Source organism: Zeugodacus cucurbitae, chromosome 4, assembly GCF_028554725.1.
Source record: "Zeugodacus cucurbitae isolate PBARC_wt_2022May chromosome 4, idZeuCucr1.2, whole genome shotgun sequence".
Classification (NCBI taxonomy): Eukaryota; Metazoa; Arthropoda; class Insecta; order Diptera; family Tephritidae; genus Zeugodacus; species Zeugodacus cucurbitae.
In genome coordinates, this window is record NC_071669.1 from 51,009,418 (window position 1) to 51,026,257 (window position 16,840).

Below are 16,840 nucleotides of genomic sequence, written 5' to 3' on the forward strand. Positions count from 1 at the left end.
TTTCCACTAGCTTCCATATACCTAATTACAGGGTTTTCAAAAATATAGTCGGTTAATATATGAGATATTTTACCAAAGTGGTCGATATAATGTATCCTGAATCGATTCAGGAACTATCTCAGCTCTCATATTTTGTATATGTAAATTTTCGTTATTCTATTGGACATTATACCGAATATATGGGTCAAATTGTGTGCTATCTTAATAAAATGATATCAATAAATTGCGAGAGTATAAAATGTTCGGTTACACCCGAAGTTGGCCCTTCCTTACTTCTTTTTATTTCGATTTTAATGCGAGATCAGTTTAATAGCATGCTCGCCTATATTGACCTCAATGCAACAATGGTTTTTGTATATATGGAGGAATAATTTTTAAATACAATTCTTAGAAAGCATATCAGTTTGAACGCAACCGGATTCTTAATGTTTGTACTATCGCCTATCCAACAACACAACTTGAATATATGGTTCATGAAAATCCATATCGGTTTCTTTCATAACAAATAAAGGGTGATTTTTTAAGAGCTTGATAACTTTTTTTAAAAAAAAAACGCATAAAATTTGCAAAATCTCATCGGTTCTTTATTTGAAACGTTAGATTGGTTCATGACATTTACTTTTTGAAGATAATTTCATTTAAATGTTGACCGCGGCTGCGTCTTAGGTGGTCCATTCGGAAAGTCCAATTTTGGGCAACTTTTTCGAGCATTTCGGCCGGAATAGCCCGAATTTCTTCGGAAATGTTGTCTTCCAAAGCTGGAATAGTTGCTGGCTTATTTCTGTAGACTTTAGACTTGACGTAGCCCCACAAAAAATAGTCTAAAGGCGTTAAATCGCATGATCTTGGTGGCCAACTTACGGGTCCATTTCTTGAGATGAATTGTTCTCCGAAGTTTTCCCTCAAAATGGCCATAGAATCGCGAGCTGTGTGGCATGTAGCGCCATCTTGTTGAAACCACATGTCAACCAAGTTCAGTTCTTCCATTTTTGGCAACAAAAAGTTTGTTAGCATCGAACGATAGCGATCGCCATTCACCGTAACGTTGCGTCCAACAGCATCTTTGAAAAAATACGGTCCAATGATTCCACCAGCGTACAAACCACACCAAACAGTGCATTTTTCGGGATGCATGGGCAGTTCTTGAACGGCTTCTGGTTGCTCTTCACCCCAAATGCGGCAATTTTGCTTATTTACGTAGCCATTCAACCAGAAATGAGCCTCATCGCTGAACAAAATTTGTCGATAAACACATTTCGAACCGAACACTGATTTTGGTAATAAAATTCAATGATTTGCAAGCGTTGCTCGTTAGTAAGTCTATTCATGATGAAATGTCAAAGCATACTGAGCATCTTTCTCTTTGACACCATGTCTGAAATCCCACGTGATCTGTCAAATACTAATGCATGAAAATCCTAACCTCAAAAAAATCACCCGTTATTATGGTGAGAGGTTTTTTAGAATAGTTCTCTGAGGATTTGAAAGAATTCGAAGAACCCAAAAAAGTTGTATCGTTTCGAAGCTGAAGTGGACAAAAAACGTCGAGTATTTAATATATATGTATGTATACCCGTATCGTGTCAAAAATGGAATTTCACGAATAAACAAATGAGAGAATGAAGCTTTAATACATATGTCAACATTGCATTTAAAAAGCTGTGTGTAGATAATGAAAACCTACGGTTTGTGCAAAATAAAAAAAAAATACAAAAGGTCTTAAGTTATATATAGCATATCAAGTAGATTGGGCTGCTAAATAAACGGTCTCGTTTACTCAATGCTATTTTTTTGTGCAAAAGGGCTCTGACTTATCACACTGTCCCCTCGTCTGTTTTCGCGCCTATTCTTTTACATTTTCACATTCGATTTCGTTGTTTTGATACCTACATATATACCTACATACATATGTATACATGTAGGTCGATTTTATGTGCTAACAAAACAAGTTTCATCTGCGAAGTTCATGTTGACTCTCATTCTCTTCTCCCCAAATGGCAAAAGTGACGAACACAAGCTTTCTTAATGATCACAACCGTGAATTCTATAAATGTTTACACTCTTAGATAAACATACATATATTGAATTTTTTAAGTGGAAACTGCACCCACCTAATTTGATTTGTTTACCATATATCACCTGGAGCGTTTGAGATTTAGAAGCTGCTGTAAACTGTATTGCTGCATAGGATTTGATGAACTCATGCATTGCGACCGGTGTTTCTGACTGATATAGTAATTAGAAATTTTTTGTAATCGTATTTTTGTTGTTTTTGCTCAGATGACGCAATTGACTTTAGTGAGAAATATCTCATGAGTAATTATCACATGCGTATGAAAAATGCTTCTGCTCTTCGTACCATGGATTAGTGAAGCTTTGTGGTCTACAAAGCTTTCGGTTGTTTGAAGTTTGATTGGGACTTAAGCGAGCTATAATGGGCACGTGGCGCTCTAATTAGACCAATGATTGATAATCATACTGGAAAATTATTTATTTTTATCTAGAAATTCTTAACCAAAGTTACTATCATATCAATACTGCTACCAAGTCTTCTTAACTAATCATGATACACATGCGCTAAGATCTTTAAAGACATGTCCATGAGACAGTTACTTTATCTTCCAACTGCTAAATTGGAGACTAAATTAAGCGATTGTTGGGCAAAATTGTTATGTAAAGGGACAATTGACTGTGACTGGACATTTCGTGAGATAACACATTCACCAAACTTGGCATTCAATAAGTCGATTATGAAAATCGTTGTGTGGCTTGTGGCGCCGTTCTGTTGGAACCACATATTGTCTGAGTCCATATCATCCAATTCGGTCCAATTCATTGAGCGGTAGTGATTCCCATTCACAGTAACATGCCGGCCTTGGTCATCACAGAAGAAGTACGGCACCATGACGCCGTCGGCCCATAAACCGCACCAAACCGTCATTTTTTCGGGATGCAATGGTGACTCATGGAGTAGGTGTGGACAGCTGCCTGACCAATAACGCATATTTAGCTTATGACGAAGCAATTCAGTCAGAAATGAGCCTCATCGCTGAAGTTGTTTCTCAGCCCAATTCACGAACATGCGACGATTCTGGTGATCAAGCGTCTTCAGTTCTTGCGTCAATTTGATTTTGTAAGAATGTAGGCCAAGATCTTTTCGCAAAATTCGCCACAACGACGTCACAGAGATGCCCAACTCGAGGAGAACGACGTGTGAGAGACTGATTTGGGTATTCCTCAGTTGATGCGCTAGCGGCAACAATATTCTCTAAAAGCGCTCTTAAAGTTAAAGCTACTAACTCCGAATTTCGATAGTAAATTTTAATAATTTCGACTCGTTGTTGAAACGTATATCTTTCCCTGATGAAATGGCAAACCTTACTGAAGAGAAATGTCAAAAGAGCGGGGTAAATATAGCGTCCTTTGCTGCCACTATCGATCTACTTTTTTAGCGTCGCTTTTGAAAACGCCTGTATAAAAAACCTCTGGCTGAGGTCTATAGAGAGCTTCAGGTCCTCTATTGAGTACATAGTATATATGAGGAAAATCAGATGTCCGGTGTTTAGAGTAAAAGTCTTAAACTTCCTGTAGGAAGTATAGCTTATACTTACCTCAATACCATGCAGTATGGTACTACGGTACTATCACATTGTTAGCTATTTGAGAGCACTATAAATAACACACATCCTCTATGAATTCATATTAAACATTTTTAGAAATACAATATATACCGTTATAATCTGGCATATACGAGTGCATCGTATAAAATTACTACGAGCGTATAGTAAAAAATAATACTCGCATTTATATGAATGAATATATACATAGATGAATAGAATATCGAAACCATTGCCTATCGCAATGTCATAAATTGCTGATGCCGTTAAACCGCAAAACCGCAACTCTACGCAACGTTATATAGAGACAACAACAAAAAAACAGATAACAATGCATAAAACCGCAAAATATGTGACGAAAAATTAACAATCCGAGCAACGACCAGAAGTCAATTAATTAATTCATTAGCAGAGTGAATATAAAATTTATAAAGTGACGCTAATTTGACGCTATATATCATGTTGTTGTTGATAAAACAAGTTTTGTTGAAAAAAATAAAAATATTTTAATTTGATCAAGACTGACCTGGGATATACAAAATTTGCGACATTCCGTAGACTTAGTACTTTCCACTTTCCCTTGAAAGAAAGCATCTCTGTGACTTTGCTCCAAAGTTTTACCCGCTATCGGTAAACTGACGTCATAACAAATATGTGACTTATTTATATATGTAAATATATGTATATGAAGTTTCAAAATGGTATATTTTGTAAGGAAACGGCCACATTTCGCCTTAACAGATGACTAAGAGAGAGAACTTAGCAGATGTGTAGGCGGATACCTACTTAAGTCCATTTTTGTTTTTGTCGTACTAATATTTCTTAATTAGCGAGTGTGTTGGTGAAGTGAGTAACGAAGTCTCTCCGTTATCATGTGATCTCAAACACTGGTTATAAGAAGAGTAGTCAAAAAGGTTCGTACAAAAGGTTAGTGTAATAACTATTTCCAGCATCAGGTTAAAGAAGTCACACGATGTATGATCCCTTAAACATTGGCAACGGCGAATACCGCAGAAGATGAAATAATGAGCTGTATGTGTTGTTCGACGACATAGACATAGTCCAGCGAATAAAACGACAGCGGCTACGGTGGAAGCCGAAGAAGAGGGAGACCTCCACTCCGATGGAAGGACCAGGTGGAGAAGGCCCTGTCTTCACTTGGTATTACCAATTGGCGCCAAACTGCCAAAAGGAGAGATGTGTGGCGCGCTGTTGTGGACTCGGCTATAACCGCGTAAGCGGTATCTACGCCAGTCAAGAAGAAGAATAACTCGTAGAGCGCTAAAGATCGTGATACTGTGAAAGATTTTCAGAATCTTTAACTCTAAATAACATATTATTTTCATATATTGTTTCCTTGTTATTATCAAATGTCTCTTTAAATTAATTGACCTTTGCTAAAATCCATTTAATAACTTAGTCTGAAATCGACTTTAAGGGGGTTTGTTTTATTTAGATTTTATATCGCCGAGCAAGTAAATTTAGCATAAGTCGTCTTTAATAGCTAATTCTTAATAAAGACACAAGCTAAACCTGAAATGGAATGCAATAACATTTCTTAATAGAGTATTAAAAAAACCAGTTTTCTACATATGTATGTATATCGACCTTTGAGAACCTTTTAGTCCGAAATTCTTATCTCTTTTCTAATTTAGGTTTTTTTCTAGCATTAACTATACTATGCTAATATACAAATTTAGGAACTATGGGAAAATTTTTGTGTCTATTTATATAAACAACAGAATCGTTTGCTATTTGCATCTTAATCGATTTATAGAATTTAATAAAACAACAACAAAAATATTGAATATATTTTAGAATTTATGTTGAAAAGAAATTTACTTAAAAAGAAGGAATTCTCAGTACTTATGCATACCAATTTTGTATAAAAACAAAAATCAACAACAATAAACCATACATATTATGTATAAACAAAAAGTTATGCTGCCAAATAAATAATGTGAAATATTTCATATAAGTAATCATAAATTCGTTTATCCATATCTGTAAAGTGTATCTCATTAAGTTCCCATATGTATACATATGTTTTTGGGGACACCCATAGTTGTGACCGAAAATTGGTATTCATTTTGGAGAGAACTAATTATATTCGACCACAAGTATTTAAATAACACTGTAAAAAATAATTGTTCATGTACAAAATGTGTTGATTATATTTAATCGAGACCACGAAAAAATACACAATATATAGCACATATAGAAATACGTCCATCCAAATCGAATAACTTGATATAACGTTTAAAATTTTATACAAAGCTATTTTTATACTCTCTCGCAACGAAGATGCTTAAGAGAGTATAATAGTTTTGTTTACATAACGGTTCTTTATAACACCTAAAACTAAACGAGTTAGATATAGGGTTATGCATAACAAAGTGATCAGGGTGACGAGACGAGCTAAAATCCGGATGTCTGTCCGTCCGTCTTTGCAAACGATAACTTGAGTAAAAATGGAGATATTTTAATGAAACTTGGTACACATATTCCTTGGCATCATGTCACCCCCACAAAATGGCGAAAGCCGCAAGCGTAGATAGATATATAGATATTGATATTGAGGAAAGATAAAGATAGATAGATAGCCTAGATAGATAGATATCGATATTGAGGAAAGAAGCACGACCAGTGGTCTATTGTACCCTCTCCAAGTCTACAGCGACTCTATAAGACCCAGTACCCTGAAATATTCCAGAATAGTATTAGGGCTAAGGGAGACGATGCGCCACTCTGTTGGTATGGTATATCCTAAAACTTTGCTCCTGCTTCTGTGAAGCGCTGCACATTCCAGTAGTAAGTGCAGGGGAAGCCGAAACCCTATAATGTGTCATAATAAAGCCATAAATAGAGGTATGAAAGTAAAATTTGGTACAAAGGATCGCACTATGAAGGGGCATATTTGGATGTAATTTTTTGGGGGAAGTGGGCGTGACCCCGCCCCCTACTAAGTTTTTTGTACATATCTGGTAAACTACTGGAGCTATATCAACCAAACTTTTCTTTTAGGTACATCCTTGAGTAATACAAAAAGGAGGAAATCGGATTATAACCACGCCTACCTCCCATGCAAAGGTTATGTTGAAAACTACTAAAAATGCTTTAATTCAGTAAGGAAAAACACCAGCAACATAAAATTTTACAGAAGAGATGGCAGAAGGAAGATGCAGAAGATGTTTTTAAAAGAATTGAAAAAAGGCGTGGCTTCGCCTACTTATGGGTCAAAACCCATATCTCAGAAACCACTCGACCGATTTTAATGAAACTCAGTACATAATATTTTCTTAACACCCTGTTGAAACGGACGGAATACGGACGGCGAAATCGGCTCATAACCGCGCCTACTTCCCACATAACTCAATTTCGAATTCCATTTGATTCCTTCACTTTATAGCATATACATTTGGATGAAGATGGCGGAATAAAATTTTCCACAAATACTGTATCTGAGCTTTAACATCACTTGTGGGAAAATTTTCGAGATCGGACTATAACTTTTCAAGCTCCCTGATATCGAACAAGTGTAACTCAGTGAAGTGTAGTTTTTCACCGAATTTTTTTCTTATAATTGTGTGTCTCTGTACCAAAAATGGTTAAAATCGAGTCATAACTTCCCCTGACTCCCATATACCTTATATACGGATTATCAAACTTCCAGCGTGCTTTATACCGCATATATCGGTTAATATGTGATATGTCATATTAAAATTAAGCGAGCGTATAGAGTACCTTGGTGGTAAAAATGAGTGAAATCGGTTCAGGAATTACCTCAGCCCTCATACACTATTGATGATGATTATATGGGTCAAATTGTGTTATCTTAATAAAATTTCATCTATAAATTGCGAGAATAATAAATTTTCGTTTGCACCCGAACTTAGCATTTCATCCGGCTGTAAGACCTTAGCTGTTACTATGTTTAGATGTATCCATTCTTTGAAGAAATATTGGAAATCCCGAGCGATTTCGATTAGTTTACGTCAATCACACTTCGTTTTTCATTACCATTTATATTTTTATGCCTCGGCACACTTATGCATATGAATCTGTTTGAATATAGTATTTTTAGAAATATTCTCAACAACTCTCATACGAGAGAAAATAACCTTATTATTACTCAGCGTAAATATAAAAATATCATCTTATTTTAAATTATATAAAAATATAATTCGTCACGGACCATTCACAAAGCAAAGTAAGAAATAAAAAAACCCGCGCATTAATAATTATTTTTCTTAATAAATGAAGCAGATTATCTAGGAGCCTACAATAAAACAACAATCCCATGTGTTCTGTGGTCATGAATGCCTTCAGCACTGCCGCTGCCATGGATTTAAATTATATGTGCTGAATGATAGTGGTTTTATTTGCGTCACACACAACATTTTTTCTTTGGATGAATGCATTTTTGGAATTACTTATAGACACCCTGTAGGCAATATTGAAGTGTGTAGATTTGTGTTTCGTTCTCGATAGCTCGGATTTTATCTAAAGGCAAAATTTCACGCTGATTAAAATTATAATCTAAATATGTGAGACGGTATCAATCTTTGTGGAAATCTTCTTTTTTACTTTAACATGAAGTGAGATACCAGAAAGTGGTGAAAGACCTACAAAATTTATTAATATTCCCATAGACGCTGAATGCACTAGAATCGATTCAGTTCTAGACCAGTCAATTTCCATGCGGAACATTGGCTTCTTGCATAAGGCAATTATCGTAACGCCAGATGAATCAACGACTTACAATGAACTCTGCTATATTTCTACTTCATCTGTCTGTACGCCTGCAAAAAAAAATTAACATGTCTACGTACGATAAACAATTAAATTAAAGCTGTCGTCATTATCAAGAATAAATATTTTTACACAAACATTGCACATTTCTCTTTTTATACGAGGTCGCTTAATAAAAAGATACATATTTAAATTTAAGGTTACTTCCGATTTATGTAGACGTTAACCTTGTTTCTACAGATTTCAGAATTCGACAAAATTTATATTAATTTTAAATATTTTATAAAAATACCGTTCTCATGCTGAAAAGCATGCTTAAGACAAACTTTTTATTCATCTTTATCTGATCTATGTATGTGATTGGCGTTGCAACCGTTTAGCCGGTTATAGCCGAATCGACGATAGTGCGCCACCTCTCTCTCTCCTTCGCAGTTCGGCGCCAGTTGGAGACCCCAGTGTAACCAGGTCGCTCTCCACCTGGTCCCTCCAACGGGTACTGCATCGAACACTTTCAGGGCTGGAGTGTTTTCGTCCATTCGGACAACATGACCTAGCCAGCGTAGCCGCTGTCTTTTTATTCGCTGAACTATGTCAATGTCGTCGTATAACTCGTACAGCTCATCGTTCCATCGTCTGCGGTATTCGCCGTTGCCAATGTTCTGAGGACCATAAATCTTGCGCAAAATTTTCATCTCGGAAACTCCTAGTGTCGTCTCATCTGATGTTAACATCGTCCAAGCTTCTGCACCGTAAAGCAGGACGGGAATTATAAGCGACTTGTAGAGCTTGATTTTGGTTCGTCGAGAGAGGACTTTACTGTTCAATTGCCTACTCAGTCCAAAGTAGCACCTGTTGGCAAGAGTTATTCTGCGCTGGATTTCGAGGCTGACATTGTTCGTGTTGTTGATGCTGGTTCCCAGGTATACGAAATTATCTACGACCTCGAAGTTATGACTGTCAACAGTGACGTGGGAGCCAAGACGCGAATGCGCCGACTGTTTGCTTGATGACAGGAGATATTTCGTCTTGTCCTCATTCACCTCCAGACCCATTCGCTTCGCCTCCTTATCCATGCGGGAAAAAGCAGAAGAAATGGCGCGGTTATTGCTTCCGATGATATCAATATCATCGGCGTACGCCAGGAGCTGTACACTCTTGTAGAAGATTGTACCTTCTCTGTTTAGCTCTGCAGCTCTTATAATTTTTTCCAGCATCAGGTTAAAGAAGTCGCACGATAGTGAGTCACCTTGTCTGAAACCTCGTTTGGTATCGAACGGCTCGGAGAGGTCCTTCCCGATCCTGACGGAGCTTTTGGTTTTGCTCAACGTCAATTTACATAGCCGTATTAGTTTTGCGGGGATACCGAATTCAGACATCGCGGCGTAAAGGCAGCTCCTTTTCGTGCTGTGGAAAGCAGCTTTAAAATCGACAAAAAGGTGGTGTGTGTCGTTCCTCTTTTCACGGGTCTTCTCCAAAATTTGGCGCATGGTGAATATCTGGTCAGTTGTCGATTTTCCAGGTCTAAAGCCACACTGATAAGGTCCAATCAGTTTGTTGACGGTGGGCTTTAGTCTTTCACACAGTACGCTCGATAGAACCTTGTATGCGATATTTAGGAGGCTGATCCCACGGTAATTGGCGCAGATTGTGGGATCTCCCTTTTTATGGATTGGGCAGAGCACACTGAGATTCCAATCGTCAGGCATGCTTTCTTCCGACCATATTCTGCAAAGAAGCTGATGCATGCACCTTATCAGTTCTTCGCCGCCGTATTTGATTAGTTCTGCCGGTAATCTAACTATCTTTATCTGATAGGAACTACTTTTATGTATAGATGTCTAATTCTACTTGCCAGTATATTTCTCATAGATCTCGTATTCAACCACAAAATTCACTCAAAACCTTCCATCCGATTTTACAAATAATCGAGAAAGACTACTGGATAATGATGAGACTAAATTAGTCAGTTGAGTAACCTCTCCAACCAATTATCCGGTAGTTTAAGGTTGTTGTAAAAAAAATTAAGTTCCCGATTCGTTGATCGTAAACTGTATATAACTCTGAGTGCGTCCTCGGTACTTCCAACCGACTTTTTGAGAAAATAAATAGAATTTGTTTAATTGTTAAATTATTATTTATTAACTTCTGTCTTTCTTAAAGGCATATTTAAAGCTTTAGACCTCTTCACAATAAAATCAGCCACTCAACGTCCGTACATTCGATGCAGTACAGCAATAAAGCTGTAAGCTTTACTCATTACATTCGTAAAACTGGGCAATGACAAGTCAATAAATCCGCCGCCAGTGAAATTAAACGGCTGTTGAGCGTTTAGCAGAAAAATGGCGAGCGACTTCCGAAATCGTTGATCGAAATGATACCAAGATGAACCGTAACCACGTGCTGCGAGCGTGTTATTCTACACAAAGCAATGAATGAAAATATGAATGACACTACAGAATGACAGTACTCCGAACTGACATTACGATATACCAGTAACTGACCTGTTCATTAACCTCTTGGCCAAACCAACAATAACCGAAGAGTTCGGTAAAAATGCAGAAACAATAAAAATACATAATCATCATACTGTTGGAGTTGCTGGAATGCATAGTCGCCTGAAAGCCCGTCACAGCTGAGACAATTAGTGAAGTGAAGAATTGTAGTAATACAGCCAGATTAAAAATGTATTCAACGTCGTCACGCACGCTAAAAGAAGATGTTGACAGAAGAAGAAATAAGAAAAAGAAGATATATAGTAAATTTATAGAGCGCAGAAAAACAGCTGAGAGAGAGATTTAAAACACAAATGAATGTAGTGAAACACCCGCTAATGTGACGTATGCGAAAAGGCTCTTAACTCTTAACTCTTCTCCCACATACTACTCACGATTTTAAAATGCAATGATGCTCCACAATATCAGCCATTCGTGCATTGGGATCACGCTTCATATCCCTCCTCGCATTCTGTTCATCCAAAATGAGTTCATCAAAAGTCGATTTGATGATATTCAAATGACAGCGTAGTAAATTGATCATGCTTATATTTAGATAATCAACCGTGACAATTTGCACGGCGAACATGAAATCCGTAACACCTATATAAGCCACCTGCATATAAAAGGGCAACCAAGCAGGCAATGTTATGCGAAATGGAAATATTTTACCAGCCATATCGGGATCTGAAAATATAGCATTTCAGTTAACAATCGCAGCTGAAAATATGTACAGTGTTGCCAGCTTGTAGGTGGATTTAAAACGAAATAAAAAAAATAAAACCAATCTCAAGCTAAATTCAGAAAATAAACTCGTTAGTTTCATAGAAGTTAAATTTAGATAGTTGAGACTTCTACAAAATCCGAAATAAACCAAAATTGTATAGGGCCTACTATGAGTTTTAGTTGTAAAGCGTTTTTCAAAAGGTACGCTACAGAAGTAGACCTATAGGGATAGCTAACGACATTATATTTTTTCCCGCTCTTTTGACATTTCTCCTCAGTAGGTTTGCCATTTCATTATTGAAATATATACGATCCAACAGCAAGTCGAAATTATTAAAATTTACTACCGAAATTCGGAATCAGCTTAAGAGCACTACGTCCAATTTATGGTCGTCAGAATCGTCCTGTCTGACCGTTCAATGATAACCGAATATTTTTGCTCTCTTTGGATGATATGGACTTGGACAATATGTATCTCACGAAAATTGGGTTCAGCGTGCCCGTGGTGGCCATGCAAAAGAAATCGAGTACCATATATAATGGCAATTATTTCCAGGTGATCCTTCACAAGAAAAAATATTATTGAGTCGATCACATTACTTTATCTCTTCAAGACAAAATATGGACATGTTCTTTGTTCTCATTTAGAATGGGACTGGACTACTCCATTGAGTACTTACTGACTTAAACTGTCGCGTCAGAGAGAACCAACGCCTCGTAACGTGACTGAATTAAAATGTACTTTGCTAATAATTAGGTATAATCTTAGCCAAGTCTATTAACTGGTGGTCATCCTTGCTGAGTACTTCCGACTTTCTTTGAAAGGAGACCCATTAAAAAAAAATATTGAAAAAAGTTGAAAGCTGTAGTCAAGAATTGCAGACTTTCTAGTATAACATTGACTTATTTCGGAATGTATGCAGTCGAAATGCTGACGATATCGATTTCAAAGCTTAGGCGAAGTCGGGACTCCCTCGTGCAGTATGTAAAAAGTGTTGGGAGGATTTTGTTTGGAAAATGTGAAAATCCAGGCAGCGAGGAAGCGAGAAATTTTCACTGTTATTGGAAGAAATTGTGGTAAATTTATCACATAAATAGTTAAAAACATTTTTATTGCCTACCTTTAGGCTGATATTGAATAAATTGAGCGAGTGCGTTTGTTTTAAATAAAAATAAGTTGCATATCCGTAAAAGCTTCCGAAAATATTTTTTGCTTAAGTACTTTTGTCCAATAAGGTTTTTGAACGAAACAAAATTTTTTCTACGCCTGAAATGGATTTACCGAGAAAAAATATGATGGCAACACTGCTTTAAGACATTAAATACAATGCAGAATTTACTTTCTTACCTATGAAAAGCATAATCATCGCCGTAAAACCGGTGAAGCCAACAACTGTGGCGTAAATGATGAGGAAGAGCTTGTTTTGCAACTCCGCACGGGCGAATATCTGGAGCTTTTATAAAAAATTAATTTTTTTTTAATTATTTAAATCTGTTTATAAATATTATTACTCTACACTTAGTTCAAATATAATAACAACGAGTTCTTGAGATCCAGATATGACTCTTTACCAGGCTTTCAGCACTTATTCAGCTTAAGGAAATTAATGCTGAATAACTCGCTGAATGCCAAAGTACTTGGAAAGTGTTTCCCATTTTACCTGCTTTTCCGTTTTAATGTACGTCTTCGTAACGTGCTTCAGCTTCAAAATAGCGCCCTGCAGTGTTCCCAAATGGAATAACAGGTTAGAAATCTGCAAAATCGGCACCACTTCATACAAATAACAAAAGCAAAAAATGCAAGCATAACGTAAGAACCTTCAGAGCGCCCGAAAAATGCGACATCGATAAGCAGAAATTTTGCGTGAACGCATAGAAATCCGACCAATAGATGTACATATCATAGAATTCGAAAAGCACGTAGCAAAAATGTAAGAACGTCAAAGTACAACCATAGGTCAGCAATAATCCATTGATAAGCGGTCGTCGGCGTAGCGGCACAAATGATGGCGGTAACGGTACACCAACCATTTGTGATAGCCAAATATTGAATTCAATCGAACCGATTTGGCCTTTGCCAGCCTCGGAGGGGAACGCACGCAGATTCACTTGGTTGAAACGTTCTCGAAGACTAGCCATACTTTACACTTTCGAAGCGCACACTGCAATGGTTGTGCGCCTTAAAGTATGCATTTATTTATAGCAATTACTTTGTTATCGACAAGTTTTTACGTTAATTGATGGCTAGCGCTTGAAGGCGTTAATTAGTCAAAATGTTTTGCCACTTTGTAAACTTTATTAATTAAAAACAGATGTTGTTCAAAACGTCTCGACAGTCCTGTTAATGAATTAATCGCTTTAAACGTTGCATCTTTGACGTATTCTTTTGAAGTACGTCATTGTCAGTAAATTTCTTTTGATAATTTTTAGGTTTGCATACTGGACAAAGTCGCTGCCCGTTACATCCGTAGAATACCCAACAATTTTGCTGTCCAAGGGTCAAAGTCTCTCTCGTCTCTCGACGAACCAAAATAAAACTACGAGTCGCTCATTATTCCGGTCCTGATGTATGGCGCTGAGCTTGGAAGATGACAACATCCGATAAGACGACTCTTGGGGTTTTCGAGAGAAAGGTTTTGCGCAAGATTTATGGCAAACATTGGCAACGGCGAATACCGCAGACGATGGGTCGATGAGATGTACGAGTTATACGACGACATTGACATAGTCCAGCGAATAAAAAGACAGCGGCTACGCTGGAATTTTGTTGTCCGAATGGACGAAAACACTTCATCTCTAAAAGTGTTCGATGCAGTGCCCGCTGGAGGAAGCCGTGGAAGAGGACGACCTCCACTCCGTTGGAAGGACTAAGTGGAATGTGACCTGTCTTCACTTGGTGTTTCCAGTTGGTGCCAAAAAAGGAGGAATGATTGGCGCGCTCCGGTGGATTCAATCGCTTAAAGCGGTCCCTACGCCAAATTTATATATATTTATATATATAAGGATCATCCGAAATACATTCCATAGATAGATTAGTGTAACATTAGAGAATATTGGGAGCTTTCAAATGAATCGCTTCACTTTAACGAATTACTACTGTATGCACTTTGATATTTTTAATTTCACACGTGCCGACTGTATCTATAAATAAATTAAAATCGATTTGTGTGGTATCAAATTTGTTTTTTTGTTATATTCTTATCATTTAGAGCCGGTAGTGTGAGTAGAATTATTCATATGAAAACAAGTATTGAAGATTTCTTTATTAGTTTCACAAACAGCATGTCATTTCAATCACATAACACGTCGCAAATTATTAAATGGATGAAGAATCATATATAGGCGTAGGATCGCATAGAGTGCGTTAACTAAAAAAAAAAACAACAAAAAAATACGAGAAAACCGAGAGCTTTAAAAATTCAGACACCGTCCGACGGTGAGTACTTGAAAGGAACCATATACATATGTACGTTCGTTATTATATCAGAAGGCCTACAAAAGGAACACAATTATTGATGTTTTTTAATTTTGCTATACAATGGAGGATGGGATCATGTGTAGAAGTTCACGCAAGTGAGGAAAGTTTTTGATTGTCACTCACTTGGGAGTGGCCAGAAACGATTCTTCTCCACATGGTTCAAGCAGCTCACGACTTCCGGTTTTAGACCAAGTATCCTCTGGGTAGCCAACAGACATCCGTTTGAAGGCGAGCTAAAGTGAGAAGGCGAAGCCCGCTTATGCGGTTGTGCGTAGGGTTTGGGACCCACCACATAAAAACACCCCCCAATGAAAAATCTACGAAAGCCTCGGATGAGACACCCCCCTTTTGATGACGACCCCTGCAAACGTTTTAAGGATAATGATATAAGGGCATGCACCTGGAATGCCCGGACCCTTAATTGGGAAGGTGCCTCTGCCCAGCTGGTTGATGTCCTCATACGACTTAAGGCTGACATCACCGCCATCCAAGAAGTGCGATGGACGGGACAAGGACGGAAGAAGGTGGGTCCTTGTGACATCTACTACAGCGGCCATATAAAGGAGCGCAAATTTGGTGTTGGATTTGTGGTGGGAGAGAGACTCCGTCGCAGAGTCCTGGCATTCACCCCGGTGGATGAACGTCTAGCCACAATCCGCATCAAAGCGAGGTTCTTCAACATATCGCTGATTTGCGCCCACGCCCCAACGGAAGAGAAGGACGATGTGACCAAAGATGCTTTCTATGAGCGCCTAGAACGCACCTATGAGCGCTGCCCCCGCCACGATGTAAAAGTCGTGCTTGGTGATTTTAACGCCAGGGTGGGTAAAGAAGGTGTCTTTGGCACAACAGTCGGAAAATTCAGCCTCCATGACGAAACATCGCCTAACGGCCTGAGGCTGATCGACTTCGCTGGGGCCCGAAATATGGTCGTCTGTAGTACCAGATTCCAGCATAAGAAAATACATCAAGCTACTTGGCTGTCTCCTGATCGAAACACGCGAAACCAAATCGATCACGTTGTGATAGACGGAAGACATGTCTCCTGTGTTTAAGACGTGCGTACGCTCCGAGGACCAAATATAGACTCGGACCATTATCTGGTCGCAGCGAAGATACGCACCCGCCTCTGTGCAGCAAAGAATGCCCGTCAACAAACACAAGGAAGGTTCGACGTCGAAAAGCTGCAATCGCAACAGACAGCCACGAAATACTCTACTCGACTTGCACTCCTGCTCTCTGAGAGCACTCATCAGCATCTCGGTATAAGGGAACTGTGGAACGGCATCTCAAACTCACTGCGTACCGCTGCAGCCGAAACAATTGGTTTTCGGCAACGACAAAAAACAAGCTGGTACGATGAGGAGTGCCGTCTCGCAGCGGAGAGAAAACAGACTGCCTACCTCGCAACATTGCAAACGACCACAACACGTGCGGGATGGGATAGATACCGAGAGCTGAAAGGGAAGCGAGACGCATTTGCAGACAAAAAAAGAAAGAGGCCGAAATGCGTGAGTACGAAGAGCTTGAGAAGCTGGCAGACAGAGGGAATGCGCGAAAATTTTATGAAAAAATGAAGCGACTTAACGAAGGTTTCAAGACCGGAGCATCCTCATGTAGAGACCAAGGTGGTAATCTGGTAACCGATGTCCAGGGCATACTGGGATTATGGAGGGAACACTTCTCCGACCTGCTGAATGGCAGTGAGAGTACAACACCAGGAGATGGCGAACCCGATCCCCCAATCGATGACGATGGAACAGATGTTCCATTAC

At 38.4% G+C, this 16,840-nt stretch overlaps 1 protein-coding gene across 1 annotated transcript; it reads right to left on the reverse strand.

The window, feature by feature from the left end:
* Window positions 1-8,556: 8,556 nt before the first annotated feature.
* LOC114803747 (odorant receptor 85b-like) lies at window positions 8,557-14,419 on the reverse strand. The gene is made up of 6 exons (XM_054229812.1): window positions 13,406-14,419; window positions 13,249-13,341; window positions 12,936-13,041; window positions 11,257-11,554; window positions 10,871-11,075; window positions 8,557-10,785 (listed from the first exon to the last, which is right to left on the reverse strand). Exons 1-6 carry the CDS (start codon window positions 13,724-13,726, stop codon window positions 10,573-10,575), a joined length of 1,236 nt encoding a protein of 411 aa, XP_054085787.1. The 5' UTR covers window positions 13,727-14,419; the 3' UTR covers window positions 8,557-10,572.
* Window positions 14,420-16,840: the final 2,421 nt, after the last annotated feature.

Coding starts and splice junctions, on each gene's coding strand:
- LOC114803747 (XM_054229812.1), bottom strand. CDS start 13,726: ATGGCTAGTCTTCGAGAACGTTTCAACCAAGTGAATCTGCGTGCGTTC. Junction 13,342..13,405: donor ATTTTTCGGGCGCTCTGAAG/GTTCTTACGTTA, acceptor CCGATTTTGCAG/ATTTCTAACCTGTTATTCCA. Junction 11,076..11,256: donor CATCATTGCATTTTAAAATC/GTGAGTAGTATG, acceptor ATCTTCTTTTAG/CGTGCGTGACGACGTTGAAT.